The following is a 27575-nucleotide window of genomic DNA, read 5'->3' as shown; positions in this document are numbered from 1 at the left end:
ACAAATGCATGAAGGACGTGCTCCACCCATGGGACACACAAAAATAAAAAGCTACTCAAAGTAAAAGAAGCTTGCAAAATATGTCACAATTTCATCTTATATGCCTGTAAATAAAGCTGGACCACGGAAGCAACAACTGGATGGGAAAATACGATAGAAGGCTTAAAATAGAATAAATAATTTTATAAAGTTAAGTTTTCTTTTTTAACCCCCCAAATCTTAAATTCAATATTATATACTCTATCTGAATTTTCTATTTCCATGAACATGGTGTCTAGCGAGACCATCCACTGCTAACAGGTCCCACTGCTGTCAGAGATGGCACAGGCACGTGGCCAGACAGCAATTGTTGTGCCAGCATCAACGTCGTGAAAAACACTTCACAGTAACTCCATCTGTGAAAGAAGGAAACTCAATAGGAGGCAATCAGTGACTGATCCTAGCTTTCATGCTGGAAAAAAAAAAAATTGGCTTTGTGATGTCAAATGAGAACTTGCCAGAAATGAAACCAGACCTCCCGGAAGCTTCCATGGGATGGCAGGTTCATTACGCTCCAGTCTCAAACTGCGTAAGGCTACAGAGTCAAACCAAGAAGGGCGGCAGGCGCCGGGGACGTGGTCCTGCAGGAAGACAGTCTGCAGGTGAAATCTTAGAAAAATAGGTACTTGTGCTGCTGAGGCTGTATCAGGTTAACGAGATTACAAAAGCAGGAGAGCCCAGCGGCAGCCTTGAGACTTCCCATCTCTCTGTGTATTTAAATGTATCAACTTAGCACCATTGCAAAGTCAAGTGATTCCAAAGGTAGCTACAGAGTTACAAATAGACACCACAAGATTACACAGGACACCTGGGGCTGAACTGGGTCAGTGTGACTGGGAGCCCGAGGCTGGAGGCTCGTCTCCCCTTCTAGTGTTGCACTAACCACTGCCCTGTGGTAACGGACACTCCCAGGAGGCTTTGCAGCGGGCGTTTTGAGGTAGACAGGTAATAGTTACGCACACACACTCACGAACCCTTGTACAGCAATCTGAGAAACAACTGGGAGGACAGCGAAACTCAAACAACCCTGGGAGTCCACGGGCTTAAAGAGAGAGGCATTTTGTCCAATTCCCAAAACACAATGCAGACGGTTTACAAGGCCTCGCGTTGAAAACCGCTGGGACTGGGCCAAGGTTTGATCATCTCTAAGGTTGGGGGTCTCAGGCACAGCCTCTCCCGAGCTTTGGTGTCTGAGACATAGGGAGCTGGAGGAGTACGGAGGTTCCATGAGCCCAGCCACCACTTCCAAAGCATGTGCAAGAAACGCTCAGCAAACGTGTCAGTCACGAATGCCCAGCAACCTGTGCTCACGCCCCTGGCCCAGGAGGAAGTTCAGAAGAGGAGCCTGAAGCTTAAGCCCTGAATAGGACAAGGCGGGGCTGGTGACAGCGCTCAGTTGCACGTCCTCCTCCCTGCCTTGCACACCCTCCTGGTCCAAGGAACCAATGTGTGTGTGCACAACGAGGATGTGTAACATTTGGGAGAAGAAAGGACCTACAACCAGCAGGTGGCTTAGCTGTTGCTCCCACTGCCCGCCTGTCCACAGGAATCCAAGGGCCCCTGGGTGTACCCACTCAACTCACTTCTCTCTTCAGCCAAGCAAAGATGGGGAAAGAACACGTAGGAAGCTAAGCCATAGGACCAAGCAGGGGGCACCCCAGTTCCTAAGTCGTGTGTGAAAGCAAGAATGGTTCTGCAAGCCAGCATGGAGCCAGCCCAGTGGACAGTGAAGCCAGCCCACCCTATGACTTGGGGCCCTGTGGCCTCGAACCCCACATAACTGGATGCTGAGGGGCAGGGCAGCAGCTGGCATGGGATCAGTGGAAACTTCTTTTGGTTTGCTTCAAAATCAAACTTTTAGACACTGCCTAAGTCTCCAGGAAGCTGAAGGCAACATAAACACTGTAATTCACCAAGAAAGGAATTTGTCCACCAAGAAAGGAATTTGTCCAATAACTTAGCAAGGATTCGAGGAAAGTACGAGTGTCATTGAGGCTTACCATGAACCTAATTTATAAACTGAACTGACCCAGAAAGCAGGCCAAGGTGATGTGTGCCAGGAGGTGAATTCGGAGCACGCAGCCCCCATGGCCCCAGCCCGGCACCAGAAGTGAAGCTGGATGCGGCTGGACCGCGTGAAACTGTGAAGTGTTTTCACGCTCGTGAGCGCAGTGCTGGTTGTGTCCTGCAGAGTGTGAATTCTCTTGTACAAAAGTTATAAATAATCTCTATTCAGAAATCAGGTCCACACCACACATGGAGGCCAACTCTCACAGAGGCGGTACGGTCTGTGTGAAGCACCTGGGGCACAGGCCAGGTCTAGGGGCCCCAGGGCTCACAGCAGGTCCATCTTGGGTCTGTAGTGCAGCAGCAGGGGTGCCTTCTGCAAGACACAAAGATCAGGAGGCCGCTCAGGAGTAGTGTAGCACAGGTTTGGGGGCCAGGATAAGTGGGGGGGGGGGGGCGGGTCACAGACAGGTGGGGACATCACAGCTTGGGGTCATAGATAGGTGGGGTCACAGACAGGTCAGGACACAAGACAGGCAGGGGCATCACAGGTGGGGGTCACGGACAGGTTGGGGGTCACAGTCAGGTGGGGATCACACACAGATGGGAGGTCACACCCAGGCAGGGAACACAGACAGGTGGGGAGGTCACAGGTGTGGGGGGGTCATATACAGGTGGGGGTTACATACAGGTGGGGGTCACACACAAGGTGGGAGGTCACACACAGGGGACACAGACAGGTGGGGGGGTCACATACAGGTGGGGGATCACACCCAGGCAGGGAACACAGGTGGGGAGATCATAGGTGGGGGGGGGGGTCACACACAGGTGGGGGTCACACACAGATGGGAGGTCACAGACAGGTAGGAGGTCTCAGACAGGTGTGGGGGGGACCAGACAGGTGGGGGTCACAGACAGGTGGGGGTGTCACAGAGGGGTGGGGGACACGGTCCTTGGGAACATCCTCTCTGTAGCACTTTGGCTCCAGGGGCTGCCCTGCTGCTGTTCCCCTGGCTCCTCCTCCGTCTCTTCCAGCCTGGCCTTGGTCAGTCCTGGCAACCTCACTTCTCCCTCCCACAGGCAGATCTGGGACAGAAACCCTGCAGCATCCCTCAAGGGCCCTGCACTAACAGGCATGGACTTACCCTGCCCTGGACACCACCATCCACTGTGGGGGGCAGGACTCACCTTGAATCTCCACCTTGTGACAACCACGAACTTGAGTGTGTGGTCCTTGCCCAGGATCTCCTCATTGCATAAAATGTCCAGCTGGAGGGAGAAGGGGACAGTCAGAGGCCTACAGCAGCATTTCCTGCTATGGAGCTAACCTGTCCCGTGCCCCAAGCGGACTGGGCTGCACTTCCTGGCCAGGTGCTCCCAGAGCCAGGGGCTTGCTGGAGCAGCACCGGGGCCACTGCTAAAGCTGTCGGTGAATGGGTCCGGCCACACTTCCACAGGCAGCAGTTCTGGGCCTGCCCCCAACCCTGGCACCCACGGTGGAGCTGGGTCCCACAGCAGGTGGCCACGGCTCGGGCCTCCACTGTGGGCAATGATGTTGAAACAGCAGCTAAGCTGCGGGCAGATCTGGTGTCCAGGCTGAACGGTAGGGTGTGCCCAGAGGGTCTCCGGGGAGGTCCACATTTTCGCATCATGCTGGGCAGTGCTGCTACCCATGCCAGCAGCCCTTGGTCTTGTACGTGGAGATCTCAGCCACGGGGATACAGCACCCATCTCAGACCTCCCCTGGGGGCTGCAGGGGGCCGGCTCTGAGAGGACACGCAGGGAGTGGGAAAAGCAACCTTCACCTGCCCTGGCAAGAACCTTCTCCCTGCCTGTGCACACATCCTCCTCCCCCCTCACCAGGCTGAGGCCCTGGAGCAGCAGTGGGACACCTGTGGGGCAAGACCGTGGCATGAGCTCAGGTGGGCCAGCCCAACAATGGGAGGGAAGGCCCTGCCTCTTGCCTTCTTCCTCCTCCCCCTCAGAAGGTTCCTGCCCAGAAGTTAGGCTCTGCAGAGACCCCCCATGCCCATGCCACACCCAGCCTCCCTTCCTGCACGCAGGGTGCCCCTCCCACAAACCCAAGTTCCCTTTGGCCACAGACCCCACCCACCACAGTCTACAGCTCTGATTCCTCCTCTCTGGAGACACTTCATCTCCCCTGTATCCTGGGCGCAAGCTACCTCATTGAAGGAGGACAAGTTGAGCTTCTTGGCGATGAACTTCTTGAGGTGCAGCACGGTGGCCTGGGCGGAGCAGCGGATCCACTTGCGCTTGAGGCCCCGCAGTTTGCTACTGTTGCACTCCAGGCAGATGCTCACCTGAGGAGAAGCAGATGGGGGCCGCTCAGACACATGGGCACCTGCGCCAGCTGTCGTGCATGCCTCTCTCCTGACCCCTCCATGCCTCCGCCACAGGATACTGGGAGGTGAGGCTGGGGTCTTGTCTCCAGCACAAGTACCGGGCCCTGCCCTGTGCCAGCAGCTACCCCTCAGCTCCCGCTGACCAATACTGCCCAGGGAAGTGTGGGCAGGAAGCAACGTCAGGCCCAGCCCTGAAGACAAAATAGAGGCGGGGTATGGCAGGGTCCCAGCAGGCATGTGCACCCACTGTTATATGCAAGCCCACACCAAGCCACTCTCAGAGAACCGGGATGAGAAACTCAGATAAATGCACTGACAAGGGGACCAACAAAGACCCTGTGAACAAGGAAGAACACCCACAGTCCCCAACACGTCCCAACACTGGCAGACACGAGAACCTCATGGGGGTTGAGTCCTGGGTGAAGGCCAGGAGGCTGAGAAAGGTGGCTGATAAGGCCGCCCCTGCAGAATGCAGCCCCCTCCTCAGCCAGCAGTGACAAGCAGTGACGTATGATTCACCAAGGCTGGAGGAGAGCTACAGCACCCCAAAGCAGCATAGAAGCTGCATCCCTTTGTCCCCCGATAAAATCACCCTCATGTCCCCCAAGCATGCCTTCTCTGGCCTGCTGTCTGTATCGGACAGTGAACCTCGCACGGGAGCTTCTTCAACAAACCTTGTTTTAAGCTAATCTGTATTCTATGTGGATTTCTGGTTCTGAACACAAACTCGAGCCTTACAGCTCCAAGAGTCCCAGGTGGCTGGGCCAAGGAAGGCTGACTCGACTCTCGGAGGAGCACTGAGGAACTCCCTGTGAGAATACAGACCAAACACCCACCAAGCCACAACGTGAGAGCATGGGACACTGAGGTACTGCAGGACAGAGGAGCAAATGAGGGAGGACACAGCTGAGTAGCAAGGGCTAGGCTCTGCCCCAACAAGGAAAATGTCCCTCCTCAGACTCAGCCTGCAAGAGAATCGCCTGCCCCTGAAAAGGAGGTAGAAAGAAATGAACCAGGGGGTACAGATGCCTCTTAGCCAGGGCTGAGGAAGTAGGCCTGCCCAGGGATGCCCGGCCTGAGGCTGCCCCACTATGGTCACCAAATGGACCTAGCAGAATGCAGCTGTAAAGAAGGACTTCAGGGAGGGACATCCTGGAAGCCAGAGGCAAAACCAGGTCTATGTCCTCAGAGCAACACTAATGGCAGTTTACAAACATAAACATTCTGGGGCTGGCACCATGGTTGTAGCCGGCTTAGTGCCAGCATCCCAAAAGGACGCTAGTTCTAGTCCCAGTTGCTCCACTTGCAATCCAGCTGCCTGCTATGGCCTGGGAAAGCAGTGGAGGATGGCTCAAGTCCTTAGGACCCTGCACCTGCGAGGGAGACCTGGAAGAACTCCTGGCTTCGTATCAGCTCAGCTCTGACCACTGTGAACATTTAGGGAGTGAACCAGTAGATGGAAGATTCCTGCCTCTTCTCCCCTCTATAACTCCTTAAATAAAAATCCAGAACAGAAACAAAAATCTTTATAAAAAAAGCAGACATTCAAGCATTTTTTTTAGCCACTAAAATAGCAGAAATAGAACTTTAAACCTGCACACTAGCAGGAGCAAAAAGAGATGCAGAGCATTTAGTAACTGAACAGAAGGGAAGGGACACACTAACAAGGCAGAAGCAACTCAGGTGCCAGTTATCTCGGGAAAGGTAAAATGCAAATGGCACTTCAAGGAGTCCTCTGAGTGAAGCCTGCAGAAGTCCTGTTCTGAAGTGCTGCTTACGCACCAAGCACACAGCCACCAGGATGGCTGGCAGAGAGGACGAGCAACTTCCTGAAGAAAATCTCCCCAAGACAGAAACTTAGCCAGATGCACCTGGGAGCAAATGCACCCAGCAGAACCATGCATACGATAGCGAACACCACACCAGTGGATTTGCCTGCCGCCCACCCCACATCCCCAGGCAGAAATCAGCAGGGAGGTCACCCTAGCCCTGCGTGGAGGGAACCAGCTGCCACACAGGAGGGAGTAGAGAAGGGCCAGCCCCAACACAGGCTCTGCCACTTCATGTGACAGCAAAGCTGAAGAGGTGCCAATGGGAGGAAAGGGAACACATTTTCATGGTTGCTCAGATCTAACCCACAAGAGAAGGGGTTAAGGGTGGTTTCTGTGGGGGATGGGATCCCGAAACAGTGGTTTCTGATAAATGCATACCCAGGTTCCCACAGAAGAGCTCCCTGGGGTGAAGATGGTCCTATCTCTAACAAGTTTTTGACATAGAACTTATTGGGGCTAGCGTGAGGACTCAATAGCCGATCTTCCACCTCCATCCACTGTGGTCTCCCTGTGAGAGACCCAGAAGAAGCTCCTGGCTCCTGACTTCTGACTGGCTCAGCTCTGGCCATTTCAGCCATCTGGGGAGTGAACCAACAGATGGAAAATATTTCTGTCTCTCCTTTTCTCTGTAAATCTGCCTTTCCAATAAAAATAAATAAATCTTAAAAAAAAAAAAAAAAGACCAAAAAACAAAGTTCACACCCAGCACAATAGCCTAGTAGCTAAAAGTCCTCCCCTTACATGTGCCGGGATCCCATAGGTGCACTGCTTCATGTCTGGCAGCCCCACTTCCCATCCAGCTCCCTGCTTGTGACCTGGGAAAGCAGTCGAGGACGGCCCAAAGCCTTGGCCCCTGCACCCACATGGGAGACCCAGAAGCTCCTGGCTCCTGATTGGTTCAGTTTGGCTGTTGCGGCTACTTGGGGAGTGAAATCAGCGGACAGATCTTCCTCTCTCTTTCCTCCTCCCTGTATATCTGACTTTGCAATACAGATAAATAAATCTTTTTTTTTTCTTTAAAAAAAAAAAAGCCTGGAATATGTCTAAGATTAAATTAAAAAACAAACAAACAAAAAAACAAAAACAAAAACAAAGGCATGGCTGGGTTGGTCCAACACCAGGAGCCAGAAGCCAGGAATTCTATTCAAATCTCCCACATGAAGGCAGGGACTCAAGAAGTTGGGCTGTCCTCCAAATGCTGCCTTCCTAGTTGCGTCAGCAGGGAGCAGGATCAGAACAGGAGCTGCTAGGACTCAAAATGGCGCCTTCTGATCTAGGGAAACATGCTGAGCCATTCACAACACCTTCTTTGTGCACGATGTTCATTGTGGTCTTTTGAGAAAGCACTGGGCACCAAGTGTGGCTGCGCTGAACTAAAACTGTGAACTTTCAAATGTTTAAAATGATGGATGCCAAGTGTATTTTAACCCAATGAAGACACTAAGGGTCCAGTGTTGCGGTGTAGTAGCCTGCAGCGCTTGCATCCCGCACGGGCTCCAGTCCCAGTCCCAGTTGTCCCACTTCTGATCCAGCTTCCTGCTGGTCCACTGGGGACAGCAGTAGAGGCCGAACAGCTTGAACTACAGCACCCATGTGGGAGAACCAGAAGAAACTCTGGCCTTGGCACTGGCCTGGTATCATTCCAGCTACTGCAGTTATTTGACACGTGACCAGTGGATGGACGACCTCTCTCTGTCTCTGCAACTCTGAATTTAAAAAAAAATAAAAACACAATTTTTAAAAAATTGAAAAAAGAAATCCATGGATTAAAGACAGAAATCATAGTGAGAAATTAAAGCTGGAACCAAACCACATGGACCTTCAACTCAAAACGGCAGAAAAGGAACCAAAGCACATCCTAGAAAGAGGGTGACAGAGGCCAGGGGCAGAGGTCAGAGACAGAACCCAGGTCTCTCGGTCACCAACCGGGTCCTCTAGATGACAAAGCTTGTATTAACAACTGTAAACACAGTGTGAAAACCTCAGCGAAACGTAGGGTGAAAGTGCTATGGGGGGCTAAGCCACCGCTGAACACCCACAGGCCAGGTCCCAGGGCCTGCCAAGTCCCAGCTGCCTGCTAACACCACCTGGAGGCAGCAGCCACGATCCAACTCCTCGAGCTCCTGCACCCACGCGGGAAAACCAGCAACAGCTCCTGGCTCTAGCCTGGCTCAGCACTGGGTGCTGCAGGCATCTGGGGGGTGATCCCGCAGATGGGACCACCCACGCTGATGGACAGCTGACCGACAGCTGCTGCAGGGGCCAGCAATGCCATGCTGACAGTTGGCAGACAGCATCTCCTCATGGTGAGCACTCCCACAGCTCCTGGAATCTGAAGCCAGACTAGAGGCTTGGCTGACCTGTCTGCCGACAGACGCAGAGGCACAGATGGCACCAAATCACCAAAGGCGAGCAGAATGCAGCCGGGGAGGCATATGGGTGCTCTACCTGGGGGCTGTGCGGGGAGTACATGGCAACAGTTGGTGGGGTGCTGAGTGGGGAGAGGACATGTTGGTCCACAGTGGGGCACAGTGCAGCTCTCCACTGTCTCGCAGAGCAGGCTCACGATATGCACGGCACAAAGCAAACCCAAGCGCGGAGACTGCTGTGGATGCACAGCCCAGTGCCTCCCACCTGCTCGTCGCTCCTGTGGTAGTCATTGTCCTCCTCCTGCTTCTCCTCTGTTGTCTCTCTGTTGGAACTGTCGTCTGCTTTGGTTTCACCTGTTGGCATGAACACAAAACACTGCACAGGCTGTGTGCCCTCGACCCATGTAGGAAACCTCAGGTGTGGTGTGGTGTGTACACAAAACACACATGATACAGATGTGCTCTCCCCAAACACTCCCTGTGCACATGCAGACATCTCAAAACAATTTATTCAGAAATCACTCGACAAGGGACTGGCATCATGGCAGGGTCTGAACATCCCATCTGGGAGCCAGTTCAAGTCCTGATTGCTCCACTTCAGATGTAGTGCTTAGGACCTTGCACCACATGGAGACGTGGAAGAAGCTCCTGGCTTTGGCTTGCCCAGCCCTAGACTTGGTACCCATCTGGGGAGTGAACCAGTAGATGGAAGAGCTCTCTGTTTCTCTATGTAACTCTCACTTTAAAATAAACAAATAAATAGTTCTTCAAACACAAAATCCCTCTAGGAGTCACATCTGAGTGCTGAGGCTCAATTACAGTCTGGCTGCCTGCTGTGCGTGTCCTGCTGTGGAGGCACTGGCTCGAGCACTGGGGTCCCTGCAGGCACTGGGGGACACATCAGCAGACTGGGGTTCTCTGGCTCTCAAAATACCCCAAATCCCTTTGCTAAAAGGGTAGAGTCAGCAATCAGGAAGGCCCAAGGTACCGACTCACCATTGCGGTGGGGGTCTGAATGCTGCTTGGCAGAACACGCCTCCCCCTTGGCATCGCCTGGCACTTCCATGCCGAGTTTGTGGTAGAATTCCCTCTGCTTCCTCATCTCCGCTGTGAACATTCAGAGTCATTATCTTAGGGGTGGATGTCAAAAGCCACAGACAAATGCTGTGCCAAAGTCTTCATGTGAGCCCAGAAATGGGCTGCAATCCCTCCCTGCTCAATCACCAGTGGGGGCATTGAGAACACACATGGAGCCGTCACCAGAGAATCCTCAATGACATGTCAGACCCCACAGCCCCAGGGACAGAGAACCGATTGCCAGCACCCACTGTTCATGTGAGAGGTCTCGTTACCCTGAGAGTTCCCTCGACCCAACAGGTCAGCAGTGCCCAGGGTCAACCTCCCAGCTGCTGCCTGGCCAGGTTCTGCACCACTGGCCTCCCTGACATAAGAGTACACTGCACCTGCTCCCCAAGATGGCTTCCTTTAGCCCTTGGGGTTACAATGGGACACTCTAAGGAGGACCCTGGGGGGACAAAGAAGCTGTTGGTTCCAGCAAGGCCCAGTCCATTGAGCCCATACTCTGACCAAGATGGACCTCAGAACACAGTGGGGTAAGGACACACAACACAAGGACCTCACAGAGCAGTGACCACAGTATGTCCTTGATAATGGACATGCAGGGACCTCACAGAGTGGTGACCACAGTGTGTCCGTGACAATGGACGTGCAGGGACCTCACAGAGCGGTGACCACAGTCTGTCCGTGACAATCGACATGCAGGGACCTCACAGAGCAGTGACCACAGTGTGTCTGTGACAATGGACGTGCAGGGACCTCACAGAGCAGTGACCACAGTGTGTCTGTGACAATGGACTAATGTTTTGGGAACATTCAAGCCCTCATTAGCATTCTCATCTGCATGGTCATCCTCCCTACACAATGATCTCCATGTTAGTAGGTTGTGCCCCAGTCCCACATGTGCTTCACCAATGCCTGGCTGTGCAGGATCAAGGACAGGGAAGCAGCCTCCTGGGCAAAGACACAGTGGCTAGTGCTTGTGGCATGCTATCCCTTGCTGGAGCACGCACTTGGATCCCAGCTCATCACTGCTCCAATTCTGATCCAGCTTTCCACTAATACTCCGGTAAGCAGTGAAGACTGACCCCAGGGTGAAGCTCTCGGCCAGACCTGGCTGTTGTGGGAATCTGGGAAGTGAACTGGAGGATGCCAGATCTCCCCCTCTCCCCATCACTCTGCCTTCTAATTAAATAAACAAATCCTCAAAGTGACGCGGGAGCAGTGTTTTGGACTGGGGAAACGTCAGGCTGGCCAGCTCCTGTGCTGTGTGGCAGCCTGGCAGCAGGAGGCCATCCTGTCAGGGTCTTTGAGAAAGGTTCATAGGTGGGAGGCAACCTGGCTTGGTCCTTTGTGATTGCCACCCACCCAAGGCATAGGACAACCAGGATCCAGTGGAGGACATGAATTCTCAGGAAGGCTATTTGGTGTCAAGCACTGAAAATACTTCATTCAGTCAACGCCCGGACCCAAAACACTACTGCTGGATAAGATGCCTGAGGCAAAGTGAAGCCAAATATCCCAGGAGACAGCCCCCGCACCACAGGACCAAACACGATACACTCCACGGTGGCCGAAGGCTGTGCCCAGCACATGGAGCCCAGCGGCCTCACCGCAGACAGAGAGGCAATAGGGGAAACCCAAGGTGTTGGGCAGGGAGCGGGCTCAGGGAGCAAGTGTTCTGTGGATGCCATGCAGCCATCACGAATGATGATGGCCACACTCACCACCATGGAGTGGCATGTCATGCCACAAATGGTGACAAATGGTTACAGGCCACATTTGCTGCCACAAAGCAACAGGCCACCAAATACTGCCATGGAAGCCAGCAATCAGATGTCACACACCTCCAAGTGTCATGGAACAGTGGTACTGTACTTGTTTAGAGTGATTCAGAGAGACCGTGTAGCCCTTTGCAGACAGACAATGCCTCTGAGAAACCTCATGACCACTTCCCATCAATGTCTCAGCCAGGGGCCTCTAGAGGCGGTATCTGTGCTGCCCTCATGGTCCACGCTGACCACAGGGCTCATCTGTTGGTGTTTCATCTATCCACAGAGTAGCATGCATGTCAGCCCAGGGCCAACTCCGGGAGATGAGCTGAGCGCAGGAAGGGGTGAGAGCAGGGAAGGGGTGAGAGCAGGAAGGGGTGAGAGCAGGAAGGGGTGAGAGCAGGAAGGGGTGAGAGCAGGAAGGGGTGAGAGCAGGAAGAGGTGAGACAGGAAGGGCTGAGAGCAGGAAGGGCTGAGAGCGTGGAAGGGGTGAGAGCGTGGAAAGGGTGAGAGCAGGAAGGGGTGAGAGCAGGAAGGGCTGAGAAGAGGAAGGGCTGTGGCATCCTCAGCTCACCTGCACATTGCCAGTAGCACACAGTGAGACAACAGAAGGAATAACACTGATGCCTCAGGCTGCAATTCAACCCTCTGATCTTTATCAAAGCACAGCCAAAAACATAAGGAGCTGCGAGAAACTGCTTGCCCGGGTCCTGAGGACAGGGGACGGGGAAAGCAGAGCCAAGAGAGGGCAGCAGGTCATTCCTTACACCTCCAATGGCACTCTGCCTCTGGGAATCAGGCCTTGGCACTGCCAGGTCATGGCCTGAGCTTCTTCAGGGGTGCCATTTGTGTCCCAGCTGCACCGCTTCCCTTCCAGCTCCCTGCCTGTGGCCTAGGAAGGCAGTGGAGGACAGCCCTAAGCCTTGGGACCTACACCCATGTGGGAGACCTGGAAGAAGCCTCTGGTTTCTGGCTTTGACCTGATCCATTCTGGCCACTGAAGCCATTTGGGGAGTTAGTCAGCAGAAAGAAGACCTCTGCTTCTCCCTTTCTCTTACTCTGTAAACTGTATTTTTCAAATAAATAAATGTAAAAGGCATAGTGGGCTAGTGTTGTGGCAAGGCCAGTTAAGCTGCTGTCTGTGATGCTGGCAGTTGCAGCATCCGCTAGCTCATCACAAGGTGTCGCCTAGCTCCCCTACCCAGCTCTGGGCCTGAGACACCACAGCCTCCAGAGGTCAGCTAGGGCCCCCGCCCCCATGCTCCTGCACTGGGAACCAGGCATGCCCCGGGGAACCTAGACCAATGCAAGCACATGCCAGCAGGAGACAGGACAGACCTGGGAGCCACTGCCTCGGCCCTGGCTCCTCTCATACAGCCAAGCCTCCTTGGCCATCAAGGGAGGAGCAGAACTGGTCCAGCTAATAGTGGCCTAGGATGTTAGCACAACCACCCTCAGCCACCTGGACTGGCTGAAACTCCAACTGGGAACCACCAGACCTCAGCACAGACCCACATATGTCCCCCACCTGAGGTCCCCGTGAGGCCAGACCCCTCTAACTCCATCATGTCATGGAGCTGGGGGCCACCTCGGCATCCTCATCCAGTGAAGTTGGGAAGGAGGGCAGGATGAGGGAGGGCAGGATGAGAGAAGGGCAGGATGAGAGGAGGGCAGGGTGAGGGAAGGAGGGCAGGGTGAGGGAAGGAGGGCAGGGTGAGGGAAGGAGGGCAGGGTGAGGGAAGGAGGGCAGGGTGAGGGAAGGAGGGCAGGATGAGAGAAGGGCAGGATGAGAGGAGGGCAGGATGAGAAGAGGGCAGGATGAGGGAAGGAGGGCAGGATGAGAGGAGGGCAGGATGAGAGAAGGGCAGGATGAGAGGAGGGCAGGATGAGAGGAGGGCAGGGTGAGGGAAGGAGGGCAGGGTGAGGGAAGGAGGGCAGGGTGAGAGAAGGAGGGCAGGATGAGAGGAGGGCAGGATGAGAGAAGGGCAGGGTGAGGGAAGGAGGGCAGGGTGAGGGAAGGAGGGCAGGGTGAGAGGAGGGCAGGGTGAGGGAAGGAGGGCAGGATGAGGGAAGGAGGGCAGGGTGAGGGAAGGAGGGCAGGATGAGAGGAGGGCAGGATGAGGGAAGGAGGGCAGGGTGAGGGAAGGAGGGCAGGATGAGAGGAGGGCAGGGTGAGGGAAGGAGGGCAGGATGAGAGGAGGGCAGGATGAGAGGAGGGCAGGATGAGAGGAGGGCAGGGTGAGGGAAGGAGGGCAGGATGAGGGAAGGAGGGCAGGGTGAGGGAAGGAGGGCAGGATGAGAGGAGGGCAGGGTGAGGGAAGGAGGGCAGGGTGAGGGAAGGAGGGCAGGATGAGAGGAGGGCAGGGTGAGGGAAGGAGGGCAGGGTGAGGGAAGGAGGGCAGGGTGAGGGAAGGAGGGCAGGGTGAGAGGAGGGCAGGATGAGAGGAGGGCAGGGTGAGAGAAGGGCAGGATGAGAGGAGGGCAGGGTGAGGGAAGGAGGGCAGGGTGAGGGAAGGAGGGCAGGATGAGGGAAGGAGGGCAGGGTGAGGGAAGGAGGGCAGGATGAGAGGAGGGCAGGATGAAGGAAGGAGGGTATGAAGAAGATCCAGCCTGCGGGGCTGCTCTGAGCACAGCCCAAATGGATCCCACCTGAAACAAAAACCTCAGAAACTGAGACCAGAAACACAGGGCAAGAGGGGCTACAGCTCAAGGACACAGGCCTGGGTCCGGCGCCGTAGCCAAGCAGCTAAAGTCCTTGCCTCGCATGCACCAGTTCAGGCACCAGTTCACATCCCGATGGCCTTGCTTTCCATCTAGCTCCCTTCCAATAAATATAATAAATAAATCTTAAAAAAAAAAGAAAAAGAACAAGACTCCCTTTCTGGTACAGATAAGACACAAATGTTCTCCCTGGTAGAGAGGCACGAATGGCCTCAGGGCTCCGGGCCTGCTGGCCTGTCTGACAGATGCACAGTGCATGGGGTTGCCCTGTCATGGCTGGGACATCAGGCTGCAGGTGATCCCCATCCTCATGTGTCCAGCCGTCTTTGTGAACCCAAGGTGGGTCACAGGGTGTATCTGCTTTCATCCATACCGAACAAGCCCAGATATCAAAGACAAACGCCACACCTATATTCATGGAGTCTGCTCTCCTGGTTCGGATGGAGCGCAGGATGTGGACATGGTTCCTTGGGGGTGAGCAGTCAGCAGCTGCTGCTGGACACATGGAGCCACGTTTAAACCGGAAATTGCATTCATGAGGTCTTAGAGAGGCCACCTGCCCAAACTGAGTAGGTGTCACTGTACCAGCCACCTCTGGCCCTAGACAGCAGTGGCCACAGCTTTGGCCTCAGCATGGGAAGGGTCCTGACTATTGCTCCTGGGTGGCTGATAAGGCCACTGGCACTATCCAGCACGTCTGACCAAACCCGAGTGGGACGTGACTCTGCACCCTGCTCAGCTCAGCCTCCACGGCCCCAAGCCCTAAAGGTCCCAGGGCCGTTGCTGCACCCGCCTTGCAGGGGACTGCTAGGAGGGCACAGGAGCTACTCAGGGTTGGGGGAGGTACAGTGGAGGCCCAGCCCAGACCACTTGGTCAAGGTAAAGGGGTCTCCACTGCCCAGATGAGGGCTGTGTCTGCCCACCACCACCCACATCAATGCCATGGTGAGCAGCAGAGTGCCCCCGGAACCCACAGCAAGGCCAGCCAGGTGCAGGTGAACCATAGGCAGGGATGAGCAGACAGGGCTTGGGGTTCAAGGGGACCCAAGACTCACCTTCTTGGAGGCCCGGCACCAGCTTGTAGACAATGTCCTGCATGGTTCTGTCGTGGCTGCAACAGAAGAGAGGACGGTCAGGGCACAGCAGCCCCGGGACACTCAACTGCATGCACCCAGTTCCACTGGGATCCAGTCTGGCCCACACTGTCCATCAGCCATGTGCTGCTCCATGCAGGTTCTGGCCTCACAAGCATCTCCACCCCAGCAATGGGTAGGGAGGCCCCAGGAACCAGTGTCCAGGACAGCATCCACCCAGCGTTCCGCCCCTATACCCAGAGCTTCGACATCCCAGGAGTGGGGAGTTGCAAACCCTGGCCCCTGCACCACATCGACCCCAGCTCACTATTCTCACACATGAATTACAGCCACTTGTACTTATTTTTGAGCAGAAAGTGTCCGTGAATTTCCTAGTTGTCAAGTCATTTTCATTTCTTTTTTTTTTTTTAATGATTTTTTTATTGGAAAGGCGGATATACAGAGAGGAGAGACAGAGAGGAAGATCTTCCATTCGATGATTCACTCCCCAAGTGAGTGCTACGGCCGGTGCTATGCCGATCTGAAGCCAGGAGCCTCTTCTGGGTCTCCCACACGGGTGCAGGGTCCCAAGGCTTTGGGCCGTCCTCGACTGCTTTCCCAGGCCACAGGCAGGGAGCAGGAAGGGAAGCAGGGCTGCCGGGATAGAACCGGCGCCCATATGGGATCCCGGGTGTGCAAGGCGAGGACCTTAACCACTGCGCCACCGCGCCGGGCCCAAGTCATTTTCATTTCTAAACATCATGTCTTTCAGAGAGAATCTTAGATGCCCCAAAGAGCAAAGGTCCAGGCAACTCATGAACGATCGTTTCACAGAACGCATAGAGCCTGCACTTCGGCCAGGCAGCAACATGAGTGCCCAGTTACACCACGACCAGCAGGTGCCTGCCCCAGGCTGCCAGTGTCTCCGGGGACACCCAGTGAACAGCAGGGCTCCCAGCTGTCCTGGCAAGGCCCACACCCAGCCAGCACGCAAACACTGGGTGTGTGAATGCACCTCAGAAGCCTGGCACTTCCTCTGGTCGCCTCCACCTGCTCCAGGCCCACCACCTCCCCCCTCACTGGGCAGTGGACCCTGAGGAAGGCAGAGATGAGGCCCTGTGGGTGGCCAGGAGCATCAGGCATATGCAGCCCAAGCACAGCTGTGTGGAGTGGGGTGAAAGACCAGGGTGGCTGAGGGTGCCCCTGGCTCTCAGCCACCACATAGTCACACACAGAGCCGAGCCCCAGGAACCCAATCTGAGAGCAGGCCTGTTGCAGGCCAGATCCCTGCCTCTCCCCTACCTTGTCTGTAGTTCAGCTATTTCCAGTCAATGATGAACCCAACTGTAATGAAAGCAGCATCGCGCCCCCAGCACAGCCCCCTCTCTGTCCCAGGTCCCAAGGGTAAAGACAGGCTGTGGGACCTGGCACCCTATGGGGACCACTGCTCAAGCTCTTGGCCCTTCACCACTGACTGTCTTACGGTCCATGTAGGAGATCTACCCCAGCTGTATGGCACCCAGAACAGGGTGGGCTTTACAACACCAGCGCCACCACCAAGAGCACAGGAGGACTTGTGGAAAGATGAGGGAAGGACACGAGGAACTCCAGTGATCATTACACCCATGCCAAGCCAGAGGTGACCTGCTTTGCAGACCCAGGCAATGGGCACAATGGATACCAGCCATGCCACATATTGGCTACAAGGCAGACACCGGCACACTGCACAGACTGGACCCCAACCATGATACACAGTTTAGGAACCAGATCCATGCAGGCAGCATCTGTAAGCTTAGAATCCACTCCTGGGGGTCCGGCGCGGTGGCATAGTGGTTAAGGTCCTCGCCTTGCACGCCCAGGATCCCATATGGGCGCCAGTTCTATCCCAGCAGCCCCGCTTCCCTTCCTGCTCCCTGCCTGTGGCCCAGGAAAGCAGCTGAGGACAGCCCAAAGCTTTGGGACCCTGCACCCGCGTGGGAGACCCAGAAGAGGCTCCTGGCTTCGGACCAGCATAGCACCAGCCGTAGTGCTCACTTGGGGCGTGAATCATCAGATGGAAGATCTTCCTCTCTGTCTCTCCTCTCTGTATATCCGCCTTTCCAATAAAAAAAAAATAAAATCTTAAAAAAAGAAAAAGGAATCCACTCCTGGACAGAGCACCAGCACATGCAGGTACACTCAGGCCAGCATGACCGGGGACAGCGCTTAGGACAAAGGGGGCAGCCCCCAACGTCACTCAGGACACCATGGCTCAGGACGGCATGACCAGGGACAGCTGAACCCCGACATCACTCAAGCAAGTATCGCCAGGGTCAGTTCCACAGGCTACAGTGGAACCTTCAACATCTCACAGGTTAGCACTTCCTGGGATGTGGCCACTCTTCACAACTTGAAGCTGCTTATGGGCTGCTAGGCTTAAAGCAGGGAGCAAGCATGCACCCCTCTTCCTTGGAAACTGGCTTTCAGAGGCATATCTCTGCCATGTTGGGTCAGGGGTATTTCCTTCCCTTCCAAGGGACCCTCAAAACTGAAACTGACTTTACGTTCCATGTGAGATTGTCAGCTCTGTTCTCTCAGATTCCCAGACTCCCAGGTACTCCCAGACTCCCCAGGGCCGTGCATGGCAGCTGCTGGGCACCTGGGCCATGTGTGGGCACAACAGAGTAGCCACTGAGCACTCAGGTTATCCATGGGCACAGCAGAACAACTACTGGGCACCCAGGTCAAGTGAGGGCACAGCAGGGCAACTATTGAGCTCTCAGGTTACATGTCAGTATAGCAGGGTAGCCACCAGACACCTAGGTCATGGGAGGGCACAGCAGGGCAGCTGTCAGACACCCAGGCCACAGCAGACCCAGGACTGCTGTCCCCTTCCAGTGCAGCCCACCTGTCTGCTGTTGGGAGTGCAGCTCAGCCCTGAGGCCCTGGTTGGTGCTTACCCAATATACTGCAGAGGGTGGCTCTGGTGGATGACAATCCTGCAAGTGGGGCACGTGTTGTTCTCCTCCAGGTACTTCACCAGGCAGCTCCTGCAGACTGAGCAGAGGCGGGGTTAGGGCCCACTGCCAAGACACCTCATTCCTCCCAACTCAGCAGGCCCTCATGGGGAACTGTTCTAAGAGGTCCCGATCTGTGCTTGACCTCAGGTGAGCAAGGGAGGTACCAACGGCTACATTCTCACTCATGAGGCCAGGGAGTCAATGGAAAGAAAAACCCACTGAGGACCCTCAGAGCGTGGGCCAATATTTACTATCTCTGCTCTGAAGTCTCATTTTCTTTCCTTGTAAAAACAAAACTGGGTAAAACACAATGAAAACAATCCAACATACACTAGGATGCTCACTCATCTAACACAACTAACTTTGAAGTGCGAGTTCCTACAGCAGGGGCTTGGCACAACTGTGGATGCCATGTCCCATATCTGACAGCTGAGCCTGAACACTGGCCCAGGTACTTGGGTTCTGCCACTGTGGAGACCCTGGTCCCTCTCCTGGGCCTGGTCCAGTTCTGGATGTCATAGGCATGGAGGTGGTAGTGAACCAGTGGGCAGTATCCCTCACTCTATCCGATCTCTAGGTCTTTCAAACACAAGGGAAACTGACCACCTGGTGCAAACATGCTGCCCATCGCACAGCCATCAAGGACTAGTGCAGACAGCCCTCAAGCCAGTGTCACAGGCTGTGGCAACAGGGATAAGCCAGCAGGCACCTCTGGAAAATATAAGGAATTTGCTTGAACATTTCAGGTGACATCTCTCCTCATCAGCAGCGAACCTCCTGTCACTCTACTGAATATCCAGGAACACAAGCCGTGCCTTGCTGAGCATTCAAGTGATGCCTCACGGACACTGACGGCTCATGGCTCCTAGGGCCCTCACACCTCGACAACCTTCACAGGCCACACAGCCCTCATAGTTTTCATAGCCCTAACAGCACACAGCCCTCACAGCCACTACAACCCCATAGCCCTCACAGCCACTACAACCCCATAGCCCTCACAGCCACTACAACCCCATAGCCCTCACAGCTCCTCAAAAAGTCAACAGCCCTAACAGCCTCCGCAGCCCTCACAGCCCATATAGTCCCCACAGCCCCCACAGCCCCCACAGGCACAACAGCCCCACCATCCCCACAGCCTCACAGTCCCCACAGACCCACTAGCCCTCACAGCTCTGACAGGCCCCACAGGCCTCAGAGCTCCCACAGCCCCTTTTAGCCCCTATAGCTCCCCACAGCCCCTACAGCCCTCACAGCCCCATAGCCCACAACTTTGTTCCTGCCTCGTGTTTCCATGCCTGGACTCTCAGCGTGTGTGTAGTGTAGTTGAGGTGACTGTGTGGACATCACCAGGAGCCCCCCTCCCTGGGGAGCACCTCAGGGCCCACACATACACGTGTGCAGACACTCGGTCACTGTAGTTGCATCGATGAGGTACCCGCTGCACAGGCGGCAGGTGATGTGGGCGTTTATATCCCAGAGCTTAATCTTTCTGGTCAGCATCTTTGGCTTCTGCAAGAGAAAAACCATTTGTTCATTAACATTCCAGTCATTCCCGGAGGCTTCATTGGGGGAGGGGTACCATGAGTGGGGACAGAAATTGTATGGTGAAAATCAACAGGGAGCCCCTCCACCCACACAGGCCTGTGGGGACAAGCAGCTCCAAGTGGTCACTCTGTGAGAACAGAGGTGAGGGAGGAGTGAAGGCAGGATTGGCCCAGGTAGACACCAGGAGCACTGTGCAGAACGAAGACTGCACTGGCCACTGCAGAACCTGGAAGACCTCAAGGGTTACACGATTACCTCTGCACTTTCTCACTGCCTGAGCTTTGGGGGATGGAAGTCTCAGCAGGGCCCCTCCTGACCCCAGATAAGGCAGGGCAGGCTCCATACCGCCCCCACCCCCTCCACACTCCCTCCACCGCACTGTTCCCACATACTTGTTTCCTTCCCAGCTTTCCCGGTGCTATGGAGCACATTCTCAGCAGGAGCTGGCCCAGGCCCAGACCAGCAGCCTCTCTCCTGCTCCAGCGTCTGTGGCCATCAGAGAGAACGCCAGGCTCCTGATGTCCCTGGACCCTTGAGCTGGCAGAGCCTGGGCCCCAGCCCCCTGTGCTGCAGATGGTCTGGCTTGGGTCTACAGGACTCATCTCACTGCCTCCACCCCGAGCCACAACCTCCAAAGGCATGAGCTGCAACAGCCCTGCTGAACCAGGCTGCCAAGCAGCCCAGGGCAGCACCTGGTGAACATCCTGACCACCCCACCCACTGAGCACCTCACCCCTAGCTCCTACCAGCCGGCTACAGCCTCTACCCACTAGTCTACTCAGTCCTCCTTATCCCCTCAGGACCACGGAGGTGCCATTCCAAACTGGTGGGACTATGCCCGTGCTAAGTATTTGCAACCTCTGTAAGTATAGTACTGGACCAGCCCGGACCAAGCACTCCACCTCCACCCTGCCTGTGTGTGTCAGTCACACTCACTGTCAGAGAGAGGAAAACGGAGAGACCAGGGTGAGGGGTACACTGAGTGACGGATGGATGCAGGAAAAAAAAAGTTACGCCTGAGACAGCCAGAATACAGAAACTGCTGATTCCACCAAGAGGGGAACGCGGTCAGCGAGGTAGACAGAGGGCAGCCTTGACAGCACAGCTGCCCTGAAGCAGGAAGAAACTGAGAGGACAGCAGAAAACGCAAACAAACAAAACCCGCAGAGACCTGAAGCCAAGCTCACACCCTCCTTCCTCTAAGCACAGGGTCCACGCTGCTGACCTGTGGCCACACACACTGCCCGAAAGTAGTAGCCACCATCCACCAGGCCAGCTGCGGCACTGCCTAGAGGACTCGCCCCCCGCCGAGGAGGCCGTCTCGGTGGCTCTGCATTTGGCAGCACGACACTGGAGTACCCTAACCAGTACACAGCGATGCTCCCCGTTAGGCTGCCTTACACCAGCCGCCTCCACGGACGTTTTGTCCCCCTTGACAACTGACCCAAGGAACAGGCTCAGTCCCCTGTGAGCTAAGGACCAAGGGCCTCTGCTTCATCCCAGGAGGACAGCAGCCAAATCACCGCAGAGCTACAGGGCAGAGCCCTGGTAAGGAATGGGATACCCTCACCTCTCACTCCAGCACACAGACTCACAGGACAGCAGGATTCTGGAGACAGGGCCCCGTTCTCACCTCCTGGAGACGCCGTGCGTCCTTTCTTCCGCCGGGGCATGGAGCCTAGGCCAGCACCGGGACTTGGCCGCTCCTCCTCGCTCTGCACAATGGCTCGTGTCTGCACCTTCCTCCAGGTCCTTGGTCTCTTTCCATTTTCTAGACAGAAATGCGCACCTGTCGCAATGCATCACCACACGTGTATGTGATCACAGATACCAGTTTCCCCTACTATTGCTGACCTGAGTCAGCGGGAAACACTACTCAAGGTGGGAACATGGGTGTGGATGCTGCGTGGTCCAGCTGTCAGGACCACAGAGCTGCTATTTGCTGCTGCCAGGGCACCCCCACAAGCAGGTACACAGCCCTGAAAGGCAGGGGTGGGAGAAGTAGTACTCTTCCATAAGGTTACCTGTGAGTGAGAGCCTGGAGTTTCTGCTACATCGTGAGGCCTGTGGAGAAGCACAAGACAGTGTCACAGAAGCAGGAGGAAGGAGACATGGATGCGAGGGAACCCCACAGCCTGAAGCCCTGCTCAGCTACAGGAGTCAGCAGCAGTGAAAACTGGGCTCCAACACACATAGGCAGGCTGGGGAAATGGGGTGTCCCCAAGGTCCTTCAAATCTTCAGGTGCCAACAAATGCCCTCAGGAGGAGGTGTCAGGGTGACCTAGTGGCAGGGTTTGGGGGCACATGTGTGCAGCACCCACAGGTGCATGGACTGCCTCATGCTACACCATGTGCAGCCCACTCATTGCTCAGTGCCCACGCAGCTCAGAGTGGAGAGCAGGCCCACTGCAGGGACAGGGAAGATCTGGCAGACAGGAAACATGGGTCCTGCGGACACACACCCCACACGCCAGCTGCAACAGGCCTGGGCCCCTTGTGTCGGTTCCTTCCTGGCCTGCAGTACTATAGAACACATGCAGACAGAATGAATGCTCTGGCTTTCAGATCATGGGAGGATGAAGAGGAAACCAGTGTGCATATGATTGCCCATCACTGGGACACAAACAGGTGGCCCCCACATCACACGAGAAGCCATCAGGAAATGGGGCCCTTCAGGACCTTCTCCTGCCTGGGGAAACCACTTGCCCATGGGTTTCCACTCCACCATGAACATGTGACCTGAGCATGGATGTACAGTTGTGACATGTGTGACCCAAGCATTGCAGCAGCATGGAAAACATCCAACTAGCTAATGTTTCATGAAGCTTCACTGATGGGAGCCCAGGCTTACGCATGTGGGCAGGGCCTACTACTGTCCTATCAGCCTGGAGTGGAGGAAGGTCAAGTTTGACAGGACTCCTAAAGGCTGACAGTTTTTAAACTCAATGATAAACTAGCAACTGGCAGGACTGGAGAATGCACCATGCTCAGCTTCTGGGCATAGTGAGCATTTCTGCAGAAACAAAAACAAACATTGCACGGCGGCAGGAAGCTATTCCTGAACCTCAGTGAGAACCCACAGAGGAGGACATAGCTCCAGCCTCAAGGTCAGTCCTAACCACTCACCAAGATGGGGAATCAGAGCACACACACAGCCCTGCTAAACCAGAGTGCGACCCTTCACCCAAACACTCCTAGTCACGGCCCGGGCCTCCAGCCAGGCGCTATGCCTGACCCTGTGAGGGGCCATAGCACAGAGGGGTAGCCTCTGATGTGGCTAACACACAGCGCCCTTTCCAGCCCTGGGTCACGTGTGGGCAAAGGTCCTGGCTACCCTGTATGGTAACAAGGCTAGAAGCAGAGGCTCCTGTCCATGGCAGGGGCCAGAACCTCTTCAGAACCTCAAGTCTTAGCAGCAAAAGCTAAGACATTGTCCAAGACAGGGTATCATGCAGGTGTCCCGGCTGCTCAACTTTCGACCTAGCTCCCTGCTAAAGCACCTGAGAGTGGAGTATGGCCCAAGTGTGGGGGCTCTTACCCACATGAGAGACCTGGAAGAAGCTCCTGGTTTCAGTCTGGCTGCCACATGCCTGCTGCGACTGCAAGTCCACACCAAGGAAGTCCGACCACCACTGGCGCACCGAGACAGCTGCCCTGACCACGCAGCCCCAAGCACAGCTGTGGGCTTCTAGGGGGGATGTCGCTCTAACAGGAGCCACCCAACCAGAGACTGGACACACGATGGCCCCTGGGACCACCTCATACCACAAAGCAGCCTGAACCAGCTCCCACCAGCACCCCAGAGAGGCAGCCCCAGGCCTGGCCAGAAGGTCGATCTAAGCCACATCTGGATTCCTGACCCAAGAGACTGGAGAGAGTAACTCCTCTATTGCACAAACAACACAAGTGGAGGACCCCTCCTGGCAAACAGGAACCAGAAGAGCCTGGTTGAACCTGAACGCTTGGTTCACCAGATTCTCCAAGACACAAAGCAGAGACGTTTAACATGGCGGTGGCCCAAAGAATCAGCAGGAAGCAAATGCTAAAAGGTGCTGGACACGGCCAAGAGGGTGTTAGAGCAGGACAGAAAATGCACCCTAGACAAAAATTACTGAGAAAAGTTGTGCTACTCAACTCAGAGCTCAGCCAGGCTCAACTGCACTGCACATATGCTGCAAACCAACCAATCTACACCACCAAAGCTGAGTACACACTCCAATCCCACAGCACTCCGAGTGCTCACTCCAACCCCATAGCTAGTACTCACTCCCACCCTACAGCTGAGTGCTCACTCCAAACCCACAGCTCTCCGAGTGCTCACTCCAACCCAAAGCACTCCGAGTGCTCACTCCAACCCCACAGCACTGAGTGCTCACTCCCACCCCACAGCTCTCCAAGTACACATTCCCACCCCATAGCTAGTACTCACTCCCACCCTACAGCTGAGTGCTCACTCCAAACCCACAGCTCTCCGAGTACACACTCCCACCCCACAGCTGAGTGCTCACTTCCACCACACAGCTCTCCAAGTACCCACTCCCACCCCATGGCTCTCTGATGGTGCACACTCCCACCCCACAGCTGACTATATGCACATCATCTTTTTCATTCAGCATGAGGACTGCACACTGCCTCATGCTAGGCAGTCCCCCTGTTGCCCCCTACAGACCAGGCTGAGTAATACCTGAACACTCCTTGTCCCGCATTTTCTCATTGCCTGCTCCCTACTGGGTGAGATACACACCCAAGGCCAATAAGCTCCTGGCTCAAGGTTGCGGAGTTCCTGGACCCCAGCCATCTGTCCTGGGCTGTGTCCCTGAACACATTCAGAGGCCATTACTTGCTTAGACCCTACCCCTTGGCTGCCTCTGGGACCCCCTTAGAATGGTGATGGGGGCACACCTGTGAACCCACAGGACTGAGGCCAAGAAAGTGTGGCAGACAGCTTCCAGGGCCTGGGAGTGTGGACACAGCACAGCCTTGGGAGTCAGAGCCCTCACAAGACAGTCCTGCATGGCCTGTGCAAAGAGGAGTTCAGGCCCCAAGCCCTTACCCGCAGTCACCTGCAGGTCCAGTCACTATCCAGTTTCTCCTAGCCTAGGAGGCCTGCAGTCCAGCATCCTGACTTAAGTGGCCAACCTGGGGTCCTGCTCCAGCCACCAGCCTTCCCCGGGTGGTCTCAGGGTGCCAGGCTCAAGGGGCTGTCAGGATGTTCTGCAGGGCTGGTTTTGCTGCCCAGACCTCCTCAGAGGCCTGTCCTGGGGCCCACTGCAAGCCCCCTGGGTGGGCCTTCCCCAGGGGCCCCACTGAAGGACCTGTCCTGGCTCCCATGTTCTCGGGTGCTGCCCATGTCAAGTCTGACCTCCACTGACCCGTGCTGGGCTTCCAGCCCTGCTCAGTGACCTGTCCAGGAGAGGACCTCACCGGGTGACCTGTTTCCATGCTCTGGCTCTCTGTGGATGGCCACTTCCTCACCAGCCCTCTTTGGTGACTGGTCTCTTCTGAGAATCTAGCCCTGCACTCCTTGGTGACCCATTGGGGTCTGCCCTGCTGGGGTCCCAGCCCTCCCGGGTCTGCCCTGCCCGGGGTCCCAGTTTCAAGGGGTCTGCCCTACCCGGGGTCCCGGCTCCAAGGGGTCTGCCCTACCCGGGGTCCCGGCTCCAAGGGGTCTGCCCTGCCCGGGGTCCCGGCTCCAAGGGGTCTGCCCTGCCCGGGGTCCCAGCCCTCTCCGGGGCCGGCTCTCGGGGCCTGCCGAGCAACGTCGGGAATCCCGTGCCAAGCGTGGGGGCGTCGGGGGCGCGGAGCCTCAGGCCGGACTCGGGCCGACGCCGCGGCCTGGGGAGCGGGCGCCGCGGGCCGGGCCGGGCCGGGCAGGCGGACTCACTGACCTGCAGGTTCGGGAGGGGGCGAGCGGGGCGCACACGGGGCTTCGCCGGCAGCGGGAGGGGGCGCCGCTCCTCGGGGTCCCCCCCAAGAGGAGGAGAAAAAAAAACCCGTCCGGAGTTTAAAACAAAGAGGCGGAAATGCCCGAGCCGAGCCGAGCGCCGAGTCGGGGGCGCCGCGGCGCGAGCATGCGCAGTACACGGCGCGGCTCCCACCCGCGGCCAGGGCCGGGGCGGAACCTCTGGGGGCGGAACCGGAGGGCGGGGCCAGAAGGTGGGGAGGGCGGGGCCAGAGGGCGCTGGCGCGTTTCGGGAGGGCTCGGATAAGGACTCGGTGTGGAGCGATGTGAGGGGCGTGGCCAGAAGGCAGAGGGTGATGCTGAGTGGGGGCGTGACCAGAGGAGAGGCGAGGTGCTACTTGAAGGGCGTGGCCAACGCGGGCGGGGGGGAGGCTGAGGCGTGGTCAGCCAGCGCTGGCGTGGCCGGTGCGAGGCGGGGCTCGCCGGGGGCGGGGCTCGCCGGAGGGGCGGGGCCGCACTGGCCAGCCGGTGGGGGCGTGGCCGCGCTGCCCGCGTGTCCGGCCGCTGCCCGAGCCCTCCCCACGCCCCTCCGGAGCTGCGCCCTCAGCCTGCCAGGCCCGCGCCCGGCCGGGGTCGCACGTGGCGGACAAGTTGTGCGAGTGTCCGCTGCGAGGGCCGCGTGTCCTCCCGTGGTGCTGGCGGGGACACACGGAGGGATTAGCGTGCCCTGTGTCCCTGGGCGGCTCGGGAGCCCGTCCAGGCCTCCCGCCCCTGGGCTTTCAAGGTGGCCTGAGCCTGTAGCCGCTGCGCCCATGCCCACACAGGCCCACAGTTTGTAAGGAGGCTGGGCAAGGTTCCTGTTTCCCAGACAAGAAAAGGACCTCAATGGGCTTATTTCCAGATCAGCAGGGACAGAAGACCCAGGTCTTTGCCAGGCACAAGTTGCCACAGCCGGAGCCACAGCCTCTCAGAGGCTCTGTCAGTTCCTGGGCACGGAGAGCAAGTGCAGGGTCCAGGGGCAGAGCTTAGGGCTCAGGAGCCAGTCCCGAAGGCTGTGTGGCACGTGCTCCCCCAGAGCCTGTGGTGCCCACCGTGTGCTCACCCACGTTCTCCACCCCTGTCAACCAGAAGATCAGCCGCCTGGTCAGCCCAGGCTGAGTGGCAATCATGACCCCCTAGACTAGGTCCAGGACTCTTAGGAGTTCAGAGATGGCCCTGGGTCTGGGCTGAGCCGCCCAGGGCCAAAGGCCTGGATGGTTTCTCTACTGCCCCAAGGGTGGACGCTCCAAGTGGGAATAACCTGTTGGCTGGGACAGGCAGCTCCTCAAGATCCTCTCTGGACAGAACCAAAGCTATGTTCGCTGAGAGCCTCTGGCAGACGAACCTGAAGGCCACACTGGCCAGTGCCCAGGCCTCTCCTGTGGGAACTGCAAGCCCAGCTGAGGCGCATGGAGTGGCCTGCTCAAAATGTCACACCAGGATGGTGTGCAGATAACTTGTTCCCACTGTCAGGGTCAGGTGGTAGCCTGTATCCCCATATCTTCTCATTCTAGTGGCCTGACCCCTACCTGCCTGTTAGCCCAGCTGACTGTCCCAGTACCAGGGAATCTTCCTTTGTCTTTTCTGAAGATGGATTGATTTGCAAGGCAGAAGGACACAGAGAGAAAGGCAAAGAGAGAGATCTTCCATCTATTAGTTCACTTCCCAAATGGCCATAATGCCCAGTACTGGGCCATGCCAGAGGCAGGAGCTCCACCTGGGCCAGCAGTGCCCGAGCTGGCCTCTCTGCCTTCCCAGGGTGGGAGCCTAGCAGCTGGGACACAAGCCAACATTCAGGGGTGGGATGCAGGCATTGCCAGGAACCCCTGCCCCACCC

The 27575-nt window shown here is 56.4% G+C and overlaps 1 protein-coding gene across 3 annotated transcripts; it reads right to left on the bottom strand.

Annotated features, from left to right (window-relative positions):
* Positions 1 to 354: 354 nt before the first annotated feature.
* On the bottom strand, positions 355 to 25805 carry PCGF3 (polycomb group ring finger 3). 3 transcript variants are annotated; one of them, XM_040966089.1, is made up of 11 exons: positions 25686 to 25805; positions 21822 to 21861; positions 21431 to 21568; positions 19644 to 19761; positions 18193 to 18289; positions 15236 to 15291; positions 9607 to 9717; positions 8876 to 8964; positions 4230 to 4367; positions 3235 to 3315; positions 355 to 2422 (listed from the first exon to the last, which is right to left on the bottom strand). In XM_040966089.1, exons 4-11 carry the CDS (start codon positions 19750 to 19752, stop codon positions 2375 to 2377), a joined length of 729 nt encoding a protein of 242 aa, XP_040822023.1. In that variant the 5' UTR covers positions 19753 to 19761; positions 21431 to 21568; positions 21822 to 21861; positions 25686 to 25805; the 3' UTR covers positions 355 to 2374. The 3 variants fall into 3 exon arrangements, with proteins under 3 accessions (XP_040822023.1, XP_040822022.1, XP_040822021.1); XM_040966088.1 differs by lacking the exon at positions 25686 to 25805 and having other exon boundaries at positions 21431 to 23028; XM_040966087.1 differs by lacking the exons at positions 21431 to 21568; positions 21822 to 21861; positions 25686 to 25805 and having other exon boundaries at positions 19644 to 19984.
* Between the last annotated feature and the right edge of the window lie 1770 nt (positions 25806 to 27575).

The sequence above is a fragment of the Ochotona curzoniae genome, unplaced genomic scaffold (assembly GCF_017591425.1).
Source record: "Ochotona curzoniae isolate NIBS_2020 unplaced genomic scaffold, NIBS_Ocur_1.0 scaffold_4505, whole genome shotgun sequence".
Classification (NCBI taxonomy): domain Eukaryota; kingdom Metazoa; phylum Chordata; class Mammalia; order Lagomorpha; family Ochotonidae; genus Ochotona; species Ochotona curzoniae.
Note: the sequence above shows the minus strand (reverse complement) of the source record. Positions and strands in the feature narration are given on the sequence as shown.